The sequence below is a fragment of the Pituophis catenifer genome, unplaced genomic scaffold (genome assembly GCF_029215685.1).
Source record: "Pituophis catenifer annectens isolate HBS135680 unplaced genomic scaffold, rPitCat1.0.hap2 SCAF_12, whole genome shotgun sequence".
NCBI lineage: Eukaryota > Metazoa > Chordata > Lepidosauria > Squamata > Colubridae > Pituophis > Pituophis catenifer.
Genome location: NW_027256892.1, coordinates 26984177 through 27007516, shown reverse-complemented (window position 1 = coordinate 27007516; position 23340 = coordinate 26984177). Strand labels below are relative to the sequence as shown.

General features: G+C 56.6%; 1 protein-coding gene across 5 annotated transcripts; it reads right to left on the bottom strand.

Moving 5' to 3' along the window:
* Positions 1 to 1479: 1479 nt before the first annotated feature.
* Positions 1480 to 23113, bottom strand: BCL9L (BCL9 like). 5 transcript variants are annotated; one of them, XM_070952607.1, is made up of 9 exons: positions 22872 to 23113; positions 9655 to 9772; positions 9391 to 9478; positions 9124 to 9246; positions 8373 to 8562; positions 8143 to 8227; positions 5795 to 7994; positions 4912 to 5172; positions 1480 to 4379 (listed from the first exon to the last, which is right to left on the bottom strand). In XM_070952607.1, exons 2-9 carry the CDS (start codon positions 9664 to 9666, stop codon positions 3310 to 3312), a joined length of 4029 nt encoding a protein of 1342 aa, XP_070808708.1. In that variant the 5' UTR covers positions 9667 to 9772; positions 22872 to 23113; the 3' UTR covers positions 1480 to 3309. The 5 variants fall into 5 exon arrangements, with proteins under 5 accessions (XP_070808708.1, XP_070808707.1, XP_070808703.1 ...); XM_070952606.1 differs by having other exon boundaries at positions 9391 to 9772; XM_070952602.1 differs by lacking the exon at positions 22872 to 23113 and adding an exon at positions 9876 to 10743 and having other exon boundaries at positions 9391 to 9772.
* Positions 23114 to 23340: the final 227 nt, after the last annotated feature.

The window sequence follows — 23340 nt, the reverse complement described above, 5'->3', positions numbered from 1 at the left end:
TCTGGGCAGGCTTTTCCAATTAGCAGCTTGCCTATCTCCAGTGTGTGCAGGCAAGGATCTCCTCCATTCCTCGTAAGAGGTCCAGCCTCCTAAGTCTCATCAGACCACCTATGGCCTCTGTCTCATCACCAGTGGGAGCCAAGCCTGCAACTGCTCTCTTTAGAAACCCCTTTCCTTTGCAACTGTGATCTCCCTGAGTCTTCCTCCCAGAGCTGCATCATTAAGGGCCAGTTTTCACTGACCTCTAAAATCCCCAGGCTTGTTTAACAAAATTCCCAGTAATTTTGTATTTTTGCTGTAAATATTTCCTGTGGAGAATGCGTGAAATAGATTATAAACCTTCCTTGTGTTTTCCTTTGCTTGAAATAAAGACATTGCGAGCCTTTCCCTTCTTCTGTAGTTGGCGCAAGAAAGGGGGCTCAGCAAGCAGCACAGCTGGGAAGGAGGGAGGTCGGTCTATGGCAAGGGTAGCATCCCCCCCACCAAAATGAAGTCACCATTGTCCTGACAGCAACATAAGGGCCAGTGGGGGCCTCCAGCGTGTGTCAGACCTGAGTCAGGTCCAGGGTTGCCGTGAACTCCGAGGCAGCCTTGGAGGCCATGCCCAGATGGCAGACTGGGATCCCCCGCCAGCTTTGCCCCTTTGGGAAACGTGTGCTGGGGGAGGGGCTATCGGGTCTGCTTCCTGGCCTTTACCAACCAAAGCACATCAGTCTTTGCTCCATCTTACAGGGTTGGACCAGCAGCCGGTAGAGGCCCCTTGAGTCGGCTGCTTCTCTCCATCTGACCAGCCTCCAGGCCTCCCTTCCTTCCCCCCATCTCCATGTGGGACTTGCTGTGTGCTCAACAGGACCAAGAATGGCTGCTCTGAGCCTGGCATTGTGTCCCCTCTGCAATTCTGCCTTATGTCACGGGACGGGAGGGGAACGCCTTCCTACCAAGTAACCCCCAGCCAGAAGGCAGCGGAGGGAATCACAGCACAGGTGCAGCACAGCCTCCCCAACCCCGAGGTCTCTTCCTTCTGGCAAGCGGAAGCCCCAGCAGAGGAAGCAGCTCATCCTGCAGCTGGTACAGCCTAGGGCTCTGAGGGGGACAGGGCTGGGGGCATCAGGTGTGTCCGCTGGCTTTTCAGCGCCACCTGAAACATCTTCAAGTAAAGAGCCCAGCTCAGACAGCACCAAGGGCGCCTCACTTCAACCCTGAGTTACAAATATTCTCCTCTCACTTTTTAAAACTGAAAACATTAACATATAAAACAACCCTCCAACACAGCACCCAGTAAAACATTTCAATGTACAGAACTACTTGGGAGAGAGAGGGTGGGGTGCCCCAAGCAACCTGGGGGAAGACCCCTCCCCCCCCCGACAGTCATGATGGGAGGCCTGCCTCCAATCTTGGGGATGGTGAGGCTTCCGCCCAGTTGGCCAGTGTCAACCCCTGCACCGGTAGAGATACAGATACCACAGGAAGCTCCTGGCAGAAGTTTTGATTTTTTTTAATAAAAAGGCACCTATAAAACAGGTCAATCAATACGTTACAGGCAGCACAGATACCCCAAAACAAGCCTAGAAATCATTTCAAAATAAAAACCGGTAAGATGTCTTCACATATTGTATTTATATATTTATATTTATATTTATTTATATATTTTTATTTATAGACTGGTACAAAATGCATGGCTGGCAGGAGATGGCATGGAGCATCCAGTGCCCCCACCCCCACCCCCGTCAGCTGCAGGGGCTCTGGGTCACCCTGACGGCACCTCCTCCCTTGGCCTCATCCTGACTGACGGCAGAGGAAGCGGGGGGGAGGGGGAGGGGGGCGCTCAACAGAGGTGACTCAAGCTGGGAGGGAAACAGGAAGGGAGGCGGGAGACACGAGACTGGACCACATTCACAGCACAAGGCAGAGCTGGGGGGGGGGAAGAGCCCATGAATGCTCCAAGCGGGGATGAACATGACGGTGGGTCACTGGAAGCACCTTCTGCAGTGTTGGGGGGGGGGAGCGCTGTTGTGGCGAAACTCCTGGCCAGGCCTTCGCTGGGATGGCCCAAGAGACCCTGGAAAACCAGCCTTTCCTCCTTGCTTCTTGAGGGTACTAATTCTGTTGTCTGATCGCCTCAGCACACTTTCTGAAGCCTCCTCCGCCCTCCCCCCTCTGAGCTTCACTGCCAAAGCTGGGCAGGGGTGGGTGGGGGGCAGGTCTCAGGCAGAAGCTGAGTTTAAAAGTGCAGGGGCGTCCCAGCTTGGCAGTGCCAGATGCATCTGCCGGGAGGGTCCTGCAAGACCCAGCCCCCCGCCCTGAGCCTAGCCTGGCCTGTCCCAAGCCTAGGGTGCTCCACAAACCCTGGGCAGGCAGAGGAAGGGCCTCCCTGACTCGCTCTGTGCCCTGCGCACTAGACAAAGTTAGAGGGCAGGGTGTGAAACCCCCCACACACACACACACCCACGAGGGGCAGGTGAGCCTTTCCCAAGTGAGGCTACAGGGCCTGCCCTCTCGTGCCCATCTCTCTGCGAGCCTCACTGGGTCTCTGGCATTGCTGGAGGGCAACCGCTTGCTTTTCACTTCTCTTTGTTCATTGTGGGCAACTGCTGCCATATGAAAGCCATCTTTTTTTTGATGGGAGACTATTTCGACCTTTGATCCCCAAACCTCCCCTCCTCCTCCTCCCCCCAGGTGTTATTTCACGACAATGTTATTTCATTGTCCAGCAAGGGGCCGGGCAGAAAGTGCAAGGTGGCATGGAAGCAAAGGGAACAGCTAGGGTGGACTCACCCAGACTGCCCCCCCCTTGGGAAAACAAGCAAACACAGAAGGCCACTGAAGGGGCAGTGCCCAACAGTCCGGGAAGCCTCCTTCTCGTTTCCTGTGCTGGCCACAATCCATCCAGAGCACGGGGGAAAGTGCCAATCCACTCCCGTGGCGTTTCTTCGGGGCAAATGTCCTGTAAGGAGATCTAAGTGGGGGTAGGGGTGCAAACATCACCTCAGGCCCTATCCCAGCACCAGCCTGGAGTGTCCAGCCCTGTGGGCAGCTTGTGTCAGGTTTTGAGGCGAACCCCAGGAAGACACCCAGCACTGGGGTAAATGCAGCTTGAAGTGCTGACATCTTGCGCACGGACTCCGCTCTGTTGCAGGCAGCTGCTGGGTGGGATTTCCATCTGGCGCCAGGGTAACTGGTCGAGGGCTTCCACCTTTTCCTCCGTCTACTCCGACCCAGAGAAGGCTGGGCCGGCGGTCGCTCCCCCAAACCTATTGACACCTCCCAATTCCTCCTTTCAGAAGCAAAGCAGAGACGGCAGAACGTTCCTTAGAAGGGCAGGTTGGCCATGCCACCGGCTCCGGGGCCGTAGCTCATCTGGCCGTCCAGGGAGACACTGCGTTGGCGCATGGAGACCATGAGGTTCTGCTGGGACGGGGGACCCATAAGGGAGCCCTGGGGGGAGATCAGGTGACCCGCCGGCTGCCCGTACATCTCTCCGGAGACAGAAATGCTGCGCTGCTTGGCCTGCATGAGCAGGAAGTTCTGCTGTGCCAGGAGGCTCTGCTGGGGCAGCACCAGCCCTTGGGGCAGGCTGTTGCCCACCAGGCTCTGCTGGGGGGGCAGGCCTGTCCTGCCCAGAACGGGCATCTGTCCAGGATGGCATAGGGCCATTCCGCGGGGCATTGCTTGTGGGCCGGGCCGGGCCGGGCCCTGTTCCACCATCATGTTCTGCAAGCTCGCCAGGTGCAGGTTGGAGGGGGGCAGGGCCTTGACCCCCTGGCCCTCCCCCTTGGGGAAGTACTGCAGCGTGCTGCTGGGCTTCTCCGAAGGGATGATGCGGGAGAGGTCGAACTCTGGAATGCCCGTTGGGGTGGGCCGGATCACATCACTCAGCTCTGGATCGCTCAGTACGGAGGCCACTCCGGGAAGCACGGATGGGTAGGACTCCGGCAGCCGCCCGGCCAGGCGCTGCTGAGGAGGCACCTGCTGTGGGGGCAGCTCCTCCGGAGGGACTCCCAAGCCAGGCGGGTAGTGGTGTTGCTGTGGGGGAGGCGGCTGCTGCAACCCGGGTCCGGCTGCCCCTCCTGGGGCCATTGGAATGCCGCCCCCATTGGTGGGGGGCTGCTGCAGACGTGGCGCGAACACCAGCTGGCCAGAAGGGCCACAGGGCTGGCCCAGGGCATCTGGGGGGCCGGGGGGCATCATCGGGTTCTGCACAGGAGCGCTGGTGTGCATGGGGAGGCCGGTCCCCAAGGGGCTGGGTGAAGACATTGGGGGGGCTGCCACTTCCTGGGAGAGCAGCTGCTGTCCAGCGAGGTTCAGGCCCATAGGGCTCGGCACGGGGGCCGGCCCCACAGAGTTCACATGCATTGGATTGGGCTGGTTTCCGCCCATGCCTGCAAGGGAAAAGGGAAGATGCTAAGCCCTGGGGCAGAAGACATCGCAAGCATGCTCCAACTCAATGGCAGTATTATGGGGCCCAGAGGAGGCCCCTGGAAGCCTGCCCGAACTCCCCCCCTCCCCCTTGTGCCAAAGAGGCAAGGCTGGCTTATCTGGTGTTCCCTCCCTGCCTTTCTCTGAAGAGTTCCTGCATTCCTTCTTCAAGGTTCCCTCCCTCCAGACTCCGGTGGAAGGCAGCGGCCCAGCTGTCTGGAGACAGCCGGGCCTCTGAAACTCATGCCTTGTTGCTGTGGGCTTTGGGGAGAAAGGAGAGTTAGGAGGGAGGCAAGAGAGACCCCTGGCCGGAGCCCCTGCCTCAGAAATGGGCAGCTCGCTCCTACGGCTGGCCCCATCTGGAGGTGTGAGGCCCACTGAGACCCTGGGTACGGGACACCAAGGGAAACCATTGTCCTGGCTCTGTGGGTGGTGCAGAAGTGCGGGTGCCCACAGCCGGCCCTCTGAATGGCCCTCCTGCCCACCCACTCTTACCAGACATAGCTCCAGGCGGCAGCAGGGGCCGGTCCGGGAGCAGTTCGTCATCTGAGGTGGCGATGGTCTTGATGGCATTGTGGTAGAGTGGCGTGGAGCTGGGCATGGCGTATTTTGACATCTGGGACATCATGAGGGACAAAGGGTTCTGGGATGGGGGTGGATCTGGAGAAGAAGGAAAAGGCAGGTTGGGGTTCAGGGGGCCAGAGGTGTTGCCAGGTGGGGCAGAGGAGCTGCTCCGAGACCCAGAGGGCACAGCACCTGCAAAAGAGACAGGAGCGTCTTCAGGCCAAGCCAAAGCAACCTTGGCCAATCCTCGGAGCTGAGCCAGGGGAAGAGCTGACAAAGCGTAAATCATGCCGGCCAAAGGCATCCGGGAAGCCCACTGGCCTGGCCAGAAGGGCAGCCGCTCTCTTTCCCTCCAGCTCCCCAAACTGATGCTGAGAAGATGCCCCGTGTTGTGTGTGTGTGTGTGTGTCTAAACAGCCCTCCTATGGGGTGGCCCCTGGAAGCCTTCGGGGTGCTCACAGGTTCTCTCCCATCTAACCCCACCCCACCCCCGAGGCAGGAAATGATGCCCAGAGATTCCAGTCGAGGCCAAGGCTGACTGAGACCCCAGGGATATCTCGGACTTTCCTACAGGAGGACCTGCAAACCGGGGCATTCTCTCAGTAAAGTGTGCTGAGGGCCTGGCAGTCCCTCCTGCAAGGTGGCTTGACAAGAGGAAAGGAATGTTTCAACCCTGTCTGTCAAACGACCCCCTCCTCTTCCTTCATAGAGAAAGGCAATTACAGGGGCTCCCTGAAAACCAGAAAGTCTCCAGAAATTCTCCCTTCCCAGAACTGCTCACCCCGTGCAGCCCCTGGCAGACCTCTGCCCTTACCTTGCTCAAGGTGGCCCAAGGGGGCGGAGTTGCCCATTCCGAGGGCTGGCTTGCCTGGGCTGGCGAGGCTGGCCTTGGGGGAGGGTGCCCATCCTGGGGAAGAAACAGCCATGGAGGGCGATTTGAGATGGCCGGGCGAACTAGTTGGGGAGCGGACATTGAGCACAGAACCCAGCATCTGGGGGGACTTGAGGGGGCCACTGCTGGCAGCGGTAGCTGGCAGGCTGACCAGGGCAGAAGGCGTCTGTGGCGACTTGAGGTTGGCCGAAGGGGACGTGCCCAGGGGGGAATGTGCTTGGCTGAGAGTGGGAGACTTGAGACGGCCCACGCTGGGTGAGTTCATCTGCCCCATGTTGAGGGCCAGGTCAGAGGGGCGGCGGCCCAGGCCCCTGATGGGAGCTGCATGCATGTTCGTGGCCGAGGCACTGGTGCTGGGCGGCAGGGGAACGTGGGTGAGCCGTGGGGTGCCAGCCAGCCCGCCCTGCTCCGGACCAAACATATCAGGCGTGCCGCCCATCTCTTGCGGCACAGGTGGGTAGGGGCCCTGCCCAGAGAAGTTCTGCTGCTGTCCCTGGCCTGGGAAGGGCGAGCCCATCAGCATCTTCGGTGGGGCCCCCATTATGGCCCCGGTGCCATTTGGGGCGCGTCCTCGGGCCATCTCCTCAGGGCTCATCAGCTCTGGCCCACGGGCCTTCTGGGTCAGCAGCATTTGCTGCTGCTGCTGCGGAGTCATCTGCACACTCAAGTTCATGTTCATGTTCACATTCATGTTCAGGTTGGTAGGCGTGGCCAAGGCGCTCGGCTCCACCTCCTGCAGTGGGGGTGGGGGACTCATCAGGGCCCGTCCCCCCCCGAACTCCAAGCCCAGGCCTTCCCCGGCAAACATGCCAGGCTCCACTTGCCGGTGCGTGGGCAAAACGCGCTCCATCTCCAGCCCCAGAGAGCCTGGCCGCTTCTCCAGCAGTGGGTGACGCAGCAGGTCCTCGCGGGCCCGGGATGGCAGGAAGCGCTCAGCCTCGCCCTGTCCTGGGGGGTACGAGAGGCCCCCGGGCGCAAAATGCCCTGGACCCCTGAGGGGCAGGTCTTCGCCCCACGGTAGGCCGGGCTGGACAGGGCGGGGCCCACCGCCGACTGGGCCAAGGGACTCCAGGGGCAGGCTGGGCATTGTGGCAAAGCCCCTCTGGACGTGGCCACCTGGGAAGCCGCGGGGGCCGGGGAAGGTGGGCCGCAGCTGCTCCTGAATGTCCAGGGGTGCCCCCCGCAGCAGCCACTGCTCCCCGGACCGGCTGTGGTAGGGCGGCGGGGGCCCTCGAAGCATCACACCTCCCAACGGCTGGGCCAGCATCACTTCCTGCAGCGGCCGCCCCCCATGCAAGCCGGCTTGCTCCTCCTTACGGCGCTTCTCCTCGTAGTACTCCTCTTGCAGTTTGCGCCAGGCCACCTGCTCGGGGGTCAGGCTGTCTTGGCCGAGGCGCTGCAGCACCATGTTCATTGGCTGGCCCAGGTCCACCCCTGGGGGCAACGGCCCCTCCTGCTCCAGGCCTGGGCCACCCAGGCTCTGTGTCTGCGAAATCATGGACTGCAGCGGCTCCTCATACTTCTTCACACCTGTCCCGGAGAGGGCACCCTGGGGAGGCTGTGGGGCTGTAGCCTGGGGGGGCAGGATAGCCCCTTCCCCAGGGCCTGCCCCGCCCTTGAGGAAGGGCTCGGCCTCGCTGCCACGCAAAAGCAGGCGCTCAATGTCCCGGAGAGTCTGCAGAGACCGCTCCCGGTGCTCGAGCTGCTCCTTGGAGAGGCCTTCGGTGTTGAGGGGGTTGCGAGGCCCGTTACCTGCTGCAGGGGGACCCGTGCTGGCCACCTCCCCCAACAAGCCCTCTGCAGTGCTGGCCTGCAGGGAGCTGAGCGTGGTGGGGGTGCTGGGGTGGGTGCTGCTGGGGGCCACGGAGCTGCTGCTGTTGCTGCCGTTTCCCACTGAGTTGGGCGTCAGGTCCTGGCAAGCCTCTTCGGGGGGCCCCTCTGGCGGGAGAGCATTGCTGGAAGAGATAGGTCCTTGGCCGAGCCCCAGGGGGGCCCCTCCCACCTGCTGTCCCTGGGCCTGGCTGCTTGGGGGCAGGGCCGGCGGTCCTTGAGGGGTATTGGCAGGAGACAAGTGGAGCGGCAGGGGTTCAACGGCACCCGGCATCTTCGGGAGAGGGGTCGGCTGTAAAAGGAGAAAGAGGGTGATGGCAGGGAGTGGGAGCCTGTGGCTGGCAACTACCCCTGCTCTGGCCACAGGTCTCCCACTCAGGACAGCCAGTCTGGCCTTCCCAGCAGCACCACTGGCTGCCTTTCCCCAGCTCTGGCCTTACCTGGTCCAACTTTGCCCGGGGCACATGTTGCTGATGGTAGCCAAGAATGGAGTCTGCCTGACCCTGAAGGACGGCCTCCGCAGCCCTGCAGACACCCAAAGAGCCATTAGGGCAGCCCCGCTTTGCCTGGGACCCAGCTTCCCTGCGGGAAAACCTCCCCCTGGTTTGGGGCTGGCAGAGCTGAAGGCGAAGGAGATGCTCCCCACCCCCATGGAAGAGCCACGGCTTACGTGTTGGCCAGGTGTGTGGTGAAGACATAGACCAGCTGCAGGCCCTGCTTTCCTCCAGCGTCTGACCGCAGGCTGGGAGCTGCGCTGTGAGGGGCGCCAGGCGTGTTGCTCTCGCTCAGGGCCGGCAAAGGGTTGGATCCTGGGCCCAGCTGCGCACCTGCGCTCATGGCCGACTCGGCTACGTGGCAATCTGCGAGGGACAACCATGGCAGGCTGAACAACCGCTGCAGTTCAGCAGCCGTTGCAGCGCCAGATTGGCTGGTGAAGAGCTGAGAGAGCTCAGCTTGATGCACACATGCAGGGGCAGCACAAAAGAAGTCATCCCCAGAGTGCCCCTGGAGGCCCCAAGCGCCCCACGAAGCTTGCTGCCTTCCCTGAAGTGCCCAGCAGGTGGCAGGCCAGAGAAATTCCTCTCGTCACCCACAAATACGCAAGTCACCTCTCCCAGGTTAGGAGGGCTGACCCTCCCCTGCATTCCCAAGTCGTGCCCCCTCCCCAGAAAGGCCTGCTAGCTCCTGGCCCAAGTGGCCATGTGCTTCCCCCGGCTATGATGGATACTTCCTCGCCCTGTGGGTTTCCTGACAGGCCAGCACTGAGGAAGTCAGAGAGAAGCAGGAGGAGGCGCTTCCAGGGGCCACGCTTTGCTAAGGCACGGCTGTGTCTCCGAGAGGGCCCTAGCAGATTTGGCCACTGCCTCCTGCGGGAGCAGAGAGACGGCTGCGGTGTCATGCCTGAGCCTGTGGGCACTCACTGTGGCTGCTGCCCAGCGACTTGTCGTCATCCTCGCTCTCTGGCCCAGAGCACCACTCGTCCCCGCTGTAGGGTTGCTTCCTCTCCAACACGCAGCGCCTCTTGCTCCGAGGGACTGTCTCGCCTATCAAGCAAAAGGCTGCGCTAAGCCCTCCTCCATCCAAATGGTGGCACAGCTGGAGGGGAAGATGAGATGCCAGGCCACCCCGCCCCACCCATGGAGCAAGCGGGGTCATTGCTGCACCTCTTGGTGGCCCTGCACCCTCACCTTTCAGCTCCTTGTCCAGTGGGGTGGCACTTGCTTCCCGCCGCTCTCCCGAATCCACGGAGACACTGCGTTCCCGCCTGACTTTGCCCTTCAAGGCCCCAAAGACAGAAACAGGAGCCTGGCTGGCTTTCAGTGCCAGAGGGCCTGCGGCGGGCTGGCCAACTTTGCTGCCCTGGCTCCCTGCCCCGCCCACATCTTCAGCGCCCAGGTGGCCGATGGGAGGGGGGCTCACAGGGTGGGGCTGGGAGTGGACACTGCTGTTACCTGTCTTTCCATGGTTGGTCAGTTTACTGTCAGGGTGCATTTGACTGGCTGAGGTTTCTGGCAGCGCCACGTCTCTGGGTCCACCGCCACTGGCACTTCCGGTCGGACCAAATGCCTCCTGGGTGGGGGGGGGGAAAAGAGGGGCATAAGACAAAAACAGTCATCAGAGGGGCAAAGAAGAGGCTATGGCAGATGCCACACCTCCTCCTCAGGACACCCACCTTGTGCCAGGGTGTCCCCGAGACTCTGGCAAACCTTGCAATCTTCACTCCCCAGAAGCCCTCAACCTCGAGGCCCAAGAATTTCCCCTGCTCCCCATGGTAGTTTGCAATCTGGCACCCCTTTCTGGCTAAGTTAAGGAAAGGGGTGGACAGCACTGCAGGAGAGGAGAAGGAGGCCTCAAGAGGAGGAAGGACACTGCATTGTAAGGGATCCACTCCCAAAGTTGCCATATCCAGATGTTCTCATCACAAGATAACCGTGTTGTAGAACTGGCCGAAGCAATGCAGATTCCTCCAATTAGGGGGGAAACTGTGGGGGGGGGGGTTTGGGGGGGGCGAGGCAGGATTAAACATGTTCAGACATATTGAAGAATCAGCATGGCTTCTGCAGAAGTAAGTCTTATTAATTTTTCAAAGTTCAACAGATTTTTAGACAGAGGCAAGTCTGTTAAGGCTTTAAAAAAGCGTTTCAGCTGTCCTGGGATAAACAGTAACTTCATTATGAGTTGGGATAAGAGAAAACACAGAAGAGAAACAACCAATAATTCAGACAAATATGAAAAGTTCTAAGGATAAGTGTTGGGACCAATATCTTCATAAGCACTAAGATGACCAAATTTGCTTACAATCCAAAATCATTTTGCATGGTTAAGGCAACAAAGAAGCCTTGAGACCTTCAGAAGCCCCTCTCCAAACTGCTGGAGTGGACACTGAAAAGCAAAAGATGCCCCCCAAAAACTCCACATGAATAGGTATTCCTGGCTAGGACGAATGAGGAAAGGAATTTTATGAATTATCAATTTAATGAAAACACATCCCTATTGTCCAGTTGCTAAAAAACATGCAAATTCTACCTTTAGAATAGAATAGAATAGAATAGAATAGAATAGAATAGAATAGAATAGAATAGAATAGAATAGAATAGAATTAGAATTAGAATTAGAATTAGAATTAGAATTAGGATAGAATAGAATAGAATAGAACAGAACAGAACAGAACAGAACATAACAGAACAGAACAGAACTTTTTACTGGCCAAGTGTGATTGGCAAACAAGGAATTTGTTTTGGTACATACACTTTCAGTGTACAAAAGATACATTCGTCAAGAATCATAAGGTACAACACTTAATGATAGTCATAGGAACAAATAAGCAATCAAATCATATTAGGAAACAGTCAATATAAATCGTAAGGATACCAGCAACAAGGTTACAGTCATACAGTCGTAAGTGGGAGGAGATGGGTGATAGGGAATCACTGGAAATAAACCGGAATTAACAGTCCACGTCACCATCCTTTCATACAAATATATGATACGGCGGCGAAGCCTGCACAGCTCTGTATGAAGTTCGACACCTACACTGTACTGTAGCAATTGACAATGTGCAGAAGAGTGGCTAATGGGCCAGAGTGCACCTTGTAGCATTTTGGAAAAAAGGCGAGCAATAGACGATTCGAAAGAGGCCGAGAGAATCCAAAGGGATTGCTAAATGGGGGAGTTTCAGGACAGGGGAGGGAGAAGCCCTCTCCCCATCACAGCAAGGGAGGGGGAAAGCCTCCCTTCCACATGGCTTTGAAAAGAGGTCACTCTCAAAGCCTGGGGGTGGCTATGGATCCCCTCCAGCTCTACCAATTTCAGGGTCCTCTTAAGGTCCTTCTCAAGGTGGGAAGCCCATCCCTAGACCTGCACCTGTCTGGCTAGCAGGTGCTCCAGCCCTTGGGGGGGGGGGCTCCTTTGTGACACCCTGTCTCTTTAAGTATCCGTTGTCACGTGGGCTGGCTAAGCCTCTGGGGGCCTATTAATAGCAGCTGGAAAGATCACATCACTCCGGGGATATTTATATTCCTCCTTCCACACCAGGAGAGATTTATTTCTAGGCTGCCCAGTGAGAGCCTGCTGGAGAGGGAGAGGGAGAGGGGAGTACAAGTCACCTGCAGGAGAAGGTGGCAGACCCAGCCTCAGGATCAAGATGCCTCTGGACATCAATGGCAAAGCTAAGGCTCCACGCCCTTCCCCGACTGGCTCCCGGACAGCAGTCCCCACCTCGGCTACTCCCGGCCATGCTGGTGGGAAAGGCCTTGGGGGAGAAGGAGGAGGGTTTGGGATTGCTCTCCTACCTGCGGCAGGGTCCCCTTGGCTTTGGCTCCAGAAGAAGGGCAGCATCTCCTCTGCCCAAGCCACAGGGCGCCCTGGGCACCTTCTGCTTCCCTGCCCCTAAAGGACGCCTAGGGCGTTTTGCTCCTCAGGAAAGCTCAGAGGCAGGTCAGCTCTCCAGGCCCAAAAATCTTCCAAGGGAGCATCCACATCGCCGCCCTCTGCCCTAGTATGACCAGCCTGTGCCAACACTCCCTCAAGTGATGGTCCTACTTGAGATTGGATCCCTTTGGGGGGGTTCTGAAGCCCCATCGGGCTCAAGGCTTGCTCATTCCCTTATAAGCCCTACAGGATCATCCCGCACAAGTACGCGAACCGCACAACTGTTTCATTGAAACATGGGAATGGCTACCAAGACAAGGCTAAGGATGAAAAATAAATATATCCAAGGCACCAAGCCCATGCCTTCCACCAGCAGCAAGATTCGGACCCCTGGCCTTCCGCTTCCAAGGGCACAAACCTTTGTGTCCTGCCTCTGACTGCCTAGAAAACCTGCACCGTCAACCTTGTCTTCCACAATGTTGCTTGACCACCTGAAGACCCCCAGGCCAGCAGCCACCCAGTGCCCCAAATTCTGTGCCGAGGGAATCCAATTAATTCTTCGAGAAACAGTCAAGAACAAAAGCATCCTCATTAGGGAAGGTCCTGCCAGGGCCTTGGGGGCACCACTTCCCTCCCAAGGAAGGTGCCATGTCCTGCTTTGGGCTCTCTGAATTTCACCTTTTCTGCTTACTTTCTGCAGCAGCCTTTCTCAGCTGGGGTTCCACAAGAGATGGAAGGGGGAAAAAACCCTACACTGTGCCATGAGTTGAGATATAGCAATGTTTATGCAAGGGTTCCCTGGGACTGGAAGACTGCCTCAAGAGTTCCTCTGGGGGGGCGGGAGGGGAGAGGAGGTTTCTGCCTGGAAGGGGGCAGCCAGGGGCTTCAGAGAAGGATGATGGGGTGGGATGGGGTGGGGATGGGAAGCAGCAGCTGCCGTCCAGCAGGGAAGAGGCAAAGCAGTCCTCGCTAGGGACAATCCCTGTACGGGTCAATCTGGTTTGGCCGGCCTCATCATCATTGCTGAGAACCATGGCTTCCTTTATTATTACAAAACCCAGGAATACTGATATTGTCATCAGCAAGGAAAAGGGTGACTGCTTGTTCTGACATTTTAGGGAGTAAAATTAGAAAAAAATACACATGCCTACGTATGCAGAAATAGAGGTGCAGACATACAGCTAAAAGCCCTCAGCTCCGCATCTAGTAAGACATGGCCCAGAAACCAGCCCTCTGTAACCCAGGACCGATGCGGAACATGAGACCCATCCTTGGCTCGCCTGCCCACCCACCCATGCCCCACCTTCATCGTGGGCCTCCTAGCCACAGCATAGCTATGGACAGAGCTACTTGCCGGAAGATCCCCGACTGGCCAAGAGCAGCAAGCAGGATTCCAAGATGGGACAAGGTGACTTCTATTGCAAAAGACCAGCGCAGGAGTCATTCAGAGCCCCTTGGGTCAAACTGAAGCCACTGACCAGCAAGAGGACACTCCTCCTGCAGGCATTTCTGAGCACCCTGCAGAGAAGGGTGCTTCTCCCCCGTCACTTTACCCAGAATTATTCCAGAACTTCTACAGCGCTTTCCTGCCCCTCCACGCACTTCCCCCGAGGGCACCGGCTCTGCAGACCTGTAAAACCACCAGCTTTCCTCTTCTGCCTCCCCCCATGAACTCCAGGCTAGGTACTCCTCATGGCTCGAGGAGCAGGTGGGACCCCAGGGCAGAGAGCGCCCCAGTGCTCCCTGGGAAGGGATGTGGCTCAGAAGCAAGAGGTCAGGATCAGGGAATCTCTCTGAAGGCACAAGCAAGTGCCACCCCTGGCGGGCAGCCTTCCTCTAATGCATGGGCCGTTCCACTGGGTTCCACCTAGCAACTGCTCCCCTCTTCCTAGGCCCCAGACTGAGCCAGGGATCGTGTGTTGAGCTGACACCTGGGGAACCAAAGCAGACCAGGCTGGCTCCCTCATGTTTCTGAGGGGTGGGTAGTCCTAGCAAGCGGAGTCCTCTTCAACTGGAGAGAGGCCCATTTGCAGCAATCTCTCTCTGCCTGCTCAGCTCAGGCAAGGCCATGTCTGTCTCGGAGTCAGCGTCACTCCAGGTCGCTGGAACCCACAGCAGTGCGCTAAGTAGGTCGAAGCCTGAAGAGAAACCGTCTTTAGCAAAGTTCCCAAGCCTTGGCTCATACAAAGATCACATTCTTCGCTGTCTGAAGTGGGAACAGACCCAGAACATTCTGCAAGTTTTGAGAATGAAGCAAATCTTGTTAAGGAAGGCTCTCCGATTCCTCGTGCAGTTCCCTCCAAGCAAGGCTGGAGAGGCGTCTGGGATTCCTTGGTGCCAGGATCCGACTCGCCCCAGCCAGATGCCAAGATTTGTTTTGTCTAGCCTCTGCCAGCCACCCACCCTTTAGCTCAACCGCCGATTGTGCAACAGTCCCGTCCTTGCCCAAGCGGAGTTGCCATTTTCTGATCAGAGCTTTTCCCGCAAGGAAAATCTGCTGGCGGAAGACTGACGGAAGCTTACCGGGGCCAAGTTCTACTCTCAAGGCACAATCCCCAAGGCAGCAGTTGGAAAGAAGGATGCCCCTCCCCCCAACTTGCCAAGTCACAAAACTCTGATTCAGCCCTCCAGGAAGGATCATCGGCAGCCAATCTTCTTCTGGGGGCGGGGGTGGGGGGGGAGATGCTGAAACTGTGCTCCACTGGGAGGGCCATGGTAGCTCCCACTGCACCAGATGAATGGGCTGAAAGACAATAGATTTGCTACTGCCCCCTTGACCCAGGCCTTAAGAAGCCTCTCCAACTTTGAAAACTAGTTTCCCTCCTAGTCTTGCCAGACTGGGGGGCTGGAAGCAGGAGGCCCTGGGGTTGCAGGGCCCTGTGCCATTTTATTTATTTTATTTATTTATTTTATTTTTATACCGCCCTGCTCCAACAGGACTCAGGGTGGTGAACAGCCGAGATAAAACATAGCATATAAAATTTAAAAACAGTTTAAAAGATATTAAATAATTTCAGCCCACAATTTAAAACAACCCAGTTAAAACCAATTTCAAATTAAAACCGAAAGGATGGGATCAAGCCAGCCCGGCTAGATAAAATAAGTGAGTTTTAAGGGTCCGACGAAAAGTCCGGAGGTCTGATATCGTGCGTATCTCTGGGGGTAGGTCGTTCCAGAGGGAAGGCTCTCCCCCTGAGGGTTGCCAGCCGACATTGTCTGGCCGACGGCACCCTGAGGAGCCCCTCTCTGTGCGAGCGTACTGGCCGGTGGGAGGCTATTGGCGGCAGAAGGCGGTCTCATGAGGGTCCCATGCTGGCCTGCACTGATGGAGAACAAAATCCCCTGGCACAGGGCTGTCCTGCGCACGCCTGCCCCACTGGGATCCAATGGACTCACGCCTGGTCCAGCCCCAGAGGAGCCAAGGCAAGCAGGCCTTTGTTGTGCATACACAAAACTGTCGCTTAGTGAAGGCGGAAAAAAATCCAGGCTGGAGAGAAAGGGAGAAACCACACTCTGATTTCTGGGAGCCAGCCAGCTCCCTGACTCAGCTGGCTGGGTCTGCTGCCATGCCCAGCTCACCCAGAACGCCTGCGGGCACGGGGAGGGAAAGATCCTGCACAGGATGCTACCACCCCAGCCCTATTCTGACCCCCCCCACCTGGAGTGTCAGGACGTGGCATGGCTTCTCCTTGACAAAGCCGCCATTCCTGGCTCCGGAGAGCTTTTCGTCCTGCGGCCGTGATCCAGACTGCCTGGCCCCACTGGTTCCTCAGAGCCCAGCCAGCAGACAGACCCAGGCCTGACCCCTGAGGGAGGGGAGAACACCCTGCTGCCTGGGGCCAGGAGACCAGAGTGGGCAGCAAAGGAGGGCCCAGGCAGTAGGCCAAGAAGGAAGCCGATCACCCAGGCACATCCTTTCCTGAGTGGGAAATGCCTGCATCTGGGGCACCAGCCACCCAGGGCATGCCACTTCACCTCACGCGGCAGAGCCCCCCCACCTGCCTCTAGGTAGTCTCCTGCCCTGCCCCCATGCGCTGTTTTGAGTTTGCACCAGGGTCAAAGGTCACCACTTCTCCATAGCATTCTCGGAAAAAGGCCCACTGGAGGAAACAACCCCTATATCCCCTGTTGCCTGGCCCAGGGCAGGCCCAGCCAAGGGAACATCAGGCTTGGGCAGCAATCCATGAACACTCCGATGCTCCTCCAGGGTCTGCAACATAAAGCCCTGACCAGCTGGGAGTCTCCACATGCTCAGAGATTGTCCAAGGATGGATCTGAATAATCCCCTCCCCTCCTTCCACTCCCCAACTGTAGGCGTCTATCCCAGCTCCACTTCAAGTCATCCGAGAGTAACGTTTGGGCTGCCGTCGGGTGACCAGCAGCTCTGAGGCCATGCAGCAACAAGCAAGAGATCGCGATAATCTCTACAGAAATGCATAAAACCAAGGACGAAAGCCTCCTGGAATGCATATGGGTTAATACAAAAGGGAAAAAAAGAATGACATCGCTATAGGTGCATACTACAGGCCACCCAACCAAGTACAAGAGTTAGACAAACTTTTTGCTAATTGGTTAACAACACACCACAGTAGTAGTGGGGGACTTTAACTACCCTGTTATCAACTTGGCATCAAGTGGGAGATAGAACAGGTTCCTAACCAACCTAGCTGACAACTTTGTCATCCAAAAGGTAGAGGAGGGAACTAGAGGTACAGTTATATTGGACCTAATTCTTACTAATGGAGATGAAATGGTAGAGGGGGTTGAAGCTACAGGAACTTTGGGGGAGATGATGCAGACAATATAAAGCAATAGAACATAATCAGACCAGACTTTAAAAGAGCCAATGACAACCCAGACTGTTGGGGACAATATGCTGACTGTAAACCGCTTAGAGACGACTGTAAAGCACTGTGAAGTTGTATGTAAGTCTAAATGCTATTGCTATTTCAACAAACGTAGAGCTTGGGAAGGATTCTGTGATGAAAATCTTAAAGGGAAAATAACTCAAGAAGCTTGGGAAACTGAAAAATATGATTATAAAAGCCGTCTGGCACTATACCACTGAAAAACGAAAAATAAGAAATCCAAGAAGAAACCAGCATGGATACACAAAGAATTCTCTGATAAACTAAAAAAATAAAAAGGATAATTATAAAAAATAGAACACCAACATAAAGCCCGAATTTGCAGAGATGAGGCCAGGAAAGCTAAGGTTCAAAATGAAGACTTGCAACAAATGTCAAAAGTAATTTTAAAAAAATTCTTTCAACATTTTTTAAAAAAGAAAGTCAAAGAAACAATCAGTCTTCTAAGGAGAGAAGATGCCAAGGAAGTGATGGGCAGCAGGAAGAAAGCAGAGCTGCTTAAATTTTTCTTTGCATCTGTTTTCACAGAAAAAGAAAAAATAGCCCAACTTACCAAAACCACAAAAGAAAGGCTAGCAGTTCAAACTGAAATAGGCAAGAAAATGGTAAGAGAACATCTGTCTGCTTTAGACGAGTTCAGATCACTGGGACCTGATGGATTACAACCCAGAGTTATGAACAAGCTGGCAGGCCTGATCTTGGAACCATTGAACCACATCTTTCAAAGAGCCTGGAGCACCAGGGAACTACCAGAGTTGATGTGGTTCCCATCTTCAAAAAAGGGGACAAAAGAGATCCAAAAAACTACAGACCAATCAGACATCAATACCTGGAAAGATCCTGGAAAAGATAATCAAGCAATAGATCTGGGAACAGCTAGAAGCAAGCAAAGTTATAACCAGAAGCCAACATCGGTTTGTCAAAAACAGATCATGCCAAACAATGAAATCGTATTTCATTCTTTGACAAAGTGACTAAGTTAGTGGACCAGCAAAATGCTCTTGTATACTTGGATTTAGGCATTGGATAAAGTAGACCACAACCTACTTCTTGGTAAGCTAGAAAAATGTGGGTTAAACAGCATCACCACCAGATGGATTTGTAATGGCTGACAAAGTGCACTCAATGTGTAGTCCTTAATGAAACTATGTCTACATGGAAGGAAGGAAGCAGCAGGGTACCCCCAAGTTCTGTTTTAGGCCCAGTAATCTTCAATATCTTCATAAATGATTTAGGGGAGAGGATAGAAAGAGAACTCATTAAATTTGCAGACAGAATACTCAACAACCCAGAAGATAAGCTCAAGATATAGATGTATCTCAACAAACTTGAACAGTTGGCCCTATCTAACAAAATGAAATTCAGTATGAGAAAAGTAAAGTTTTACACTTAGGCAAGAAAAACCAATGTACAGATTAGGTGAAACTTGGCTCAACAGCAAAGGGGCTAGGGGGATCTTGGAGTCCTAGCAGACAATCATTTAAATATGAACCAGCAGTGTTGCAGCTGCCAAAAAAGCCAATGCAATCCTAGGCTACATTACTAAGAGACATAATCAAGACAACATGAAGTGTTAATACCAATTTATAAGGCCTTGGTAAGACCAGACGTGGAATATTGCATCCAGTTTTGGTTGCCACAATATAAAAAAAGATATTGAGACTCTGGAAAGAGTGCAGAGAAGAGCAACAAAGATGATTAGGGGGCTGGAGGCTGAAACATAAGATCGGTTGTGGGAATTGGGTATGTCTAGTTTAATGAAAAGAAGGACTAGGGGTGACATGATGGCAGTCTTCCAATATCTGCCACAAAGAAAAGGAGGCCAACTTATTCTCCAAAACACTGGAAGCAGGACAAGAAGCAATAGATGGAAACAAATTAAGGAGAAAAGCAACCTAGGACTAAGGAGAAACTTCCTAATGGTGAGATCAGTAAACCAGTGGAATGGATTGCCTTCAGAAATTGTGGGTGCTCCATCACTGGAGGCTTTTAAGAAGGGACCGGAGAGACATTTGTCTGAAATGGCGTTGGATTGTAAGACTTCCAAGGTCCCTTCCAGTACTGTTATTCTGTTAAGAGCTTTGTAAGGCCCTGATGCCAACTTCTCGGCCTCCTGCTGTGCAGCCATGCCAAGGTGACCCTCTTCACATGCAGCAATTGGCTATGGTGCTTGCCATAAGAAGGCATCTCTCTCCTGCAGGGAGCTGGTTTTGTAAGAGAAAGGGAGCCCAGCAGGTGCACAATATGCCAGGGAGTGACTGAGAAACCTCCAGGAGAGTGGCAGGGTGTGCTGGTGCCTACCATTTTCTTTGACTTCCTAGGACTGCAGTTCAAAAGAGTTGCCAGCAGGACAAATATATGCGAGGCATGAGGAAACGGTGGAGACCTCCCATAATAAGGGAAAGGATAACCAGACACAGGAAAGGCAGGGAAGGAAAGCAGCTCCCGGTTCACATAAGGACACTGGACTACAAACCTCGATACTGTTGTCCCAAATTCCGATCAGGCTGAGGAGGCCATTGGGTGAATCAGCTTCAGTGACAAGAAAGGTTTTGCCCCTGGGGGGGGTTGGTGCCCCCACAGCTTCCCACCCCTTCCTGTTGCAGAGGCGAAAGAAAATGTATCTTTCTGCGAAAAGGCAAAAGTGGGGGCGATGCATGCTTTAGGGGCTTTGGGGGGGAACCTTTGCAATAAGACTTCTGTAGTCACAGGGAGAAGAGGCTGCTTCAAATTTTCAGGCTTCCGTTTAGTCTGGTAAAACTGCACTGGAAACAAGGAATTCTGACAAAAGGAAGCCCTAAAGGGAGCTACTTTAACTGGTGCATCAAGACTGCAGATCAGGATGTCCACAGCGGTGCTCTCAGAATGCAGGGGAAATAAAAGACCAGCACACAGACAGCGAACCCCACGAAGAGAGGCTGGGTGCGGATCAGCTGGAGGGCGAGATGCTCCAGGGTCCTTCGAACAGGGCGAGGGTGGGTGAAGCCAACCAGGCAGAACAGCAGGCAGAGAAGGGGGCCTGTTTGCTATGTTGAGCTCCACAGACTTTCCTCTCTGCTGCCCTAATCTTATCCCAACTCCGCCAACACCATGGTTTCAGAGACTGCTCTTCCAGGAACCATCCAGGAGCCTGTGTTGCGCATCTGGTCTGCTGTCCATTCCAGCAGCCAGGCTGCCTGGACAAGAGGCTGCTTGGCCCTCCTGCAGCCAAAGGAAATTCAGCAAACCCAACTGAGGAAGGGCACTGCATGGAGTGGCATGCAGCAGGATGCCACAAGAGTCCTAGGTGTCTGTCACCAACACCAAGCCATGCAGGGGCTTTGGCAAGAGGCCGTGGATGCAAAAAACAGCCACAAAAATGCATGCACGTACACAGCAGGAAATGGATCTTATAAAACTGCCCGATGCCCCAAGCCTGCCTACCTGCTCACTCTTCTTCGCTCTCAGCACCTCCAGCAGGCAGCTTCCAACCGAGCATGAACTGTGCCTGGCCTGAACTGTGCCAAGCCTCCTGGTTAAAGCTACCACATACTCTCTTCAGCCACCCTCTGCCATCTGCCCACAATAGTTCCTTTGCCAGGCCCAAAGGCTCAGCTGTCCGAGACGCCTCTGGCCTTTCCTGGAACCAGGCAGAAGACCCTCTGCTGAGACTCTGGTCCCAGCCTCTCCCCTTCTAGTGGGACCCCCCCCCACAAAAGCAAGAGACAGCCCTTCCTGGCATTTCCTCCTGCAAGAAAAGGCTATAAAATGTTCCAAGCACAGCCAAAAACTGTGAGGGGGGGGACAGGGAGGCTCAGCTCATTAGCGGCTGCATGGGGAATCCTGGAGAGGGAGGGGGCCGCCTAATGTAAAACAGCCCAGCCTGGATGAGAAAATAAGAACCAGGCCTAAAGAGGGGGGGGGTGTCTTGGCTCCAGTCTCCACTCCCCCTACCCTTAGTCTGGCCCGTTGTCACAGACACACTGGCCGGCCTGAGATGAGCTGGCCCGAGGCAGAGGAAATTCCACCCTGTTGCTTCTGGCAGCAGAGCCAGCCTGACTCTGGCCACAACCCCTTGGAAAGCAGCTACTCAGCAGTTTTCTTATAGGGGGAGGGGGCAGTTTCAAGTCACACATTCTCCCCCCTCTGTGGTTTCATCACCCAGGAGGGACTCCCTGAGGCAGGAGAGGCAGGCCACCTGGGCATTCTGCCCCCCCTTCCTCCAACTGGGGGAGGTCACTCCAGGCCATTCCAGGCAGGCAGGGCAGAGACAGTTTTCATGCTGCTTACTTACCTATTCCTTCTAGAACCCACTCTTTCTGTGGGGGGTGGGGAAGTTTCACATGTGCTCAGGCAATGTGGCAGGTAAGGCTCCTCTGCCTAAACCATCTCCCCTCCCCCCAAAAAAGTCTGGGCGCTTGCCATCCAAACCAGGCTCAGCTCTGCAGGTCTAATGAGTGCAAAGGATGCTCGAAAGAGCAGCCTCCCCTCACCTACCAAAAAGCAGGACTGCAGAGATGGGGTGCTCCAGAGACCCAGCCTGGGCCAAATCGGGTTAGGGGTTCTGAGAGCCTCCTGAAGAAGCAGCGAGAAAGGAGGAGCCTCGGATGAGCCTAGAAAGGAGCCCAGGTTAAGTAACCCAAATGCACCCTCAGACCTACTTCTCTGCTAGTACAAAAAATTAAGGGCACCCACCAAACTTCCATCTCCAAAAGGAACAGTTCAGCTGGGCACCCTGCACATCTGAAGGGCTCCAAGTTGAGCAAGCAATCCCATCTGACCAACATGCAGACACAATCCACAGCTAATTCCTTTGCATCCTCACCCCCACAACCTGTATTTACCATAGGGCGGGAGTGGGTGGGGAGGAAGCCATCCAACGCATGGAATGGGGGGCTGCAGCCTAAACCCCTACCTCAAGAGGCAGGCCCAAAAGCTCAGCGTGGTCACTTGGGGTGGCAGCAGAGCAAGCAGAGGCTGGAAGGTAGAGCCAGAGGGGCTGGCAGGGACGCCCAGGAGAGGCGCCAGAAGCAGGCCATCCAACAATGGGGGTGGGGGGTGCGCAGGGCATTAGAGCCCACCTGGCTCTGGGCACCCCGTGTACCGCTTGGCCCTTGAAGGAGGAATGCACAGCCAGCTCCATCATTTCCAAGGAAGCCAGGAAATGAGAACGGGGCAACCACACGGAAGGGGGACCGAAGGCCACATGGCAGGTGCTCCCACAAAGGCGAGGCTCTTTCCGCAGAGGGGAGACCGGCAGGGCACCTCAGCAGCGGAAGGCCAAAACGAACGGAGGCGCTCGGCCGCCCCCGCCAATCCAAGCGGGGAGAGAGGACCGGTCAGCCAAGGCTCCGACGGGGAGCCCGCTGCCTGGCGGCGCCGCACCCGGAAGGGCAGCCGGGAGGAGCCGAGCGGGGCGACGGGCCAGAAAGCGCTGGAGAAACGTCGCCCTGGCCGGGGCCACCGGAAGCTTCCTCCCTGCTCCGCCGGAGGGACGGCAGCCCGCTCCAGCCGCAACGGCGCGGCCCCGCGGCTTCCGCCACAGGCCCCGCGCTGGGCCACGAAGCCGTCGCGCCGCCGGTTCCCGAGCTGAGGGAAGGGAGGCGGCCGTCCGGCCAGTCGGCCCGCCAGAGCCCGTCCCGAAGGCGGCGCCGAGGAGCGCCGAGATGACAGCGGCGGCCGCGGAGAGCCACGCGGAGATGGCCACGGGCCAGGCGGGCAGAGCGGCGGCGCAGGCCCGGCAGGGCAGGACTCGCGGCCCACCAGCCGCGGGGCCTCGGCGGAGCACGGCGGCGGCCTCCGGTCGCTCGCTCCCCCCGGATGGTGCTGCGCAGGCCGCTCCGGTGCCAGCCCGCCCTCCGCCGCTGACAGCGCGGCCAGGCGAGCGCCGTCCCGGGCGGCGGCGGCGGCGGACAATGACCTTCCCGGCCCGCCGCGCGGCGCCGGCTTACCTGCTCCGTGGAGGCCGTGGCGAGGCTCCGGGGGGGCGCGCGGGGGGCGGGGGCCGCGGGGGCCCCGGCGGCGCCTCTTTCGCTTTCGCTTGCCGGGCCGCTCAGCACCGGTCCTGGCGGGTCCTCGCGCCGCCCCTTCGCGTTGTCGCCGCCGCGGCGCCCGGCCCGGCCTCGCCCCGCACTGAAGCCGCCGGTGCCCCCGGGCAGCAGCGCCCGCCGCGTCCTCCGCCTCCTGCCGCCGCCCGCCGCCTCCGCCGCCGCCGCCCGCTCCTCATTTGGGGGCCGAGCGCGCTGGCTGCGCCCCGGGCGAGGAGCCACTCCGGGCAGGCGCCGCCGCCGCCGTGTCAAAATAAGAGTCGCGCCGCCCGGCAGCTCCGCCGCGGCCTCCCAGCGGCCTGTCGGGGAGCAGCACCTGCCGGGGCGGCCGAGCGAGGGGAGGCAGCCGGAGCCCTCCGGGAAGGCGCCGTGG

Coding starts and splice junctions, on each gene's coding strand:
- BCL9L (XM_070952602.1), bottom strand. CDS start 10,106: ATGGCAACTTTGGGAGTGGATCCCTTACAATGCAGTGTCCTTCCTCCT. Junction 8,563..9,123: donor GTCGCTGGGCAGCAGCCACA/GTGAGTGCCCAC, acceptor TGTCCCTCGCAG/ATTGCCACGTAGCCGAGTCG. Junction 7,995..8,142: donor CCCGGGCAAAGTTGGACCAG/GTAAGGCCAGAG, acceptor CTCCTTTTACAG/CCGACCCCTCTCCCGAAGAT.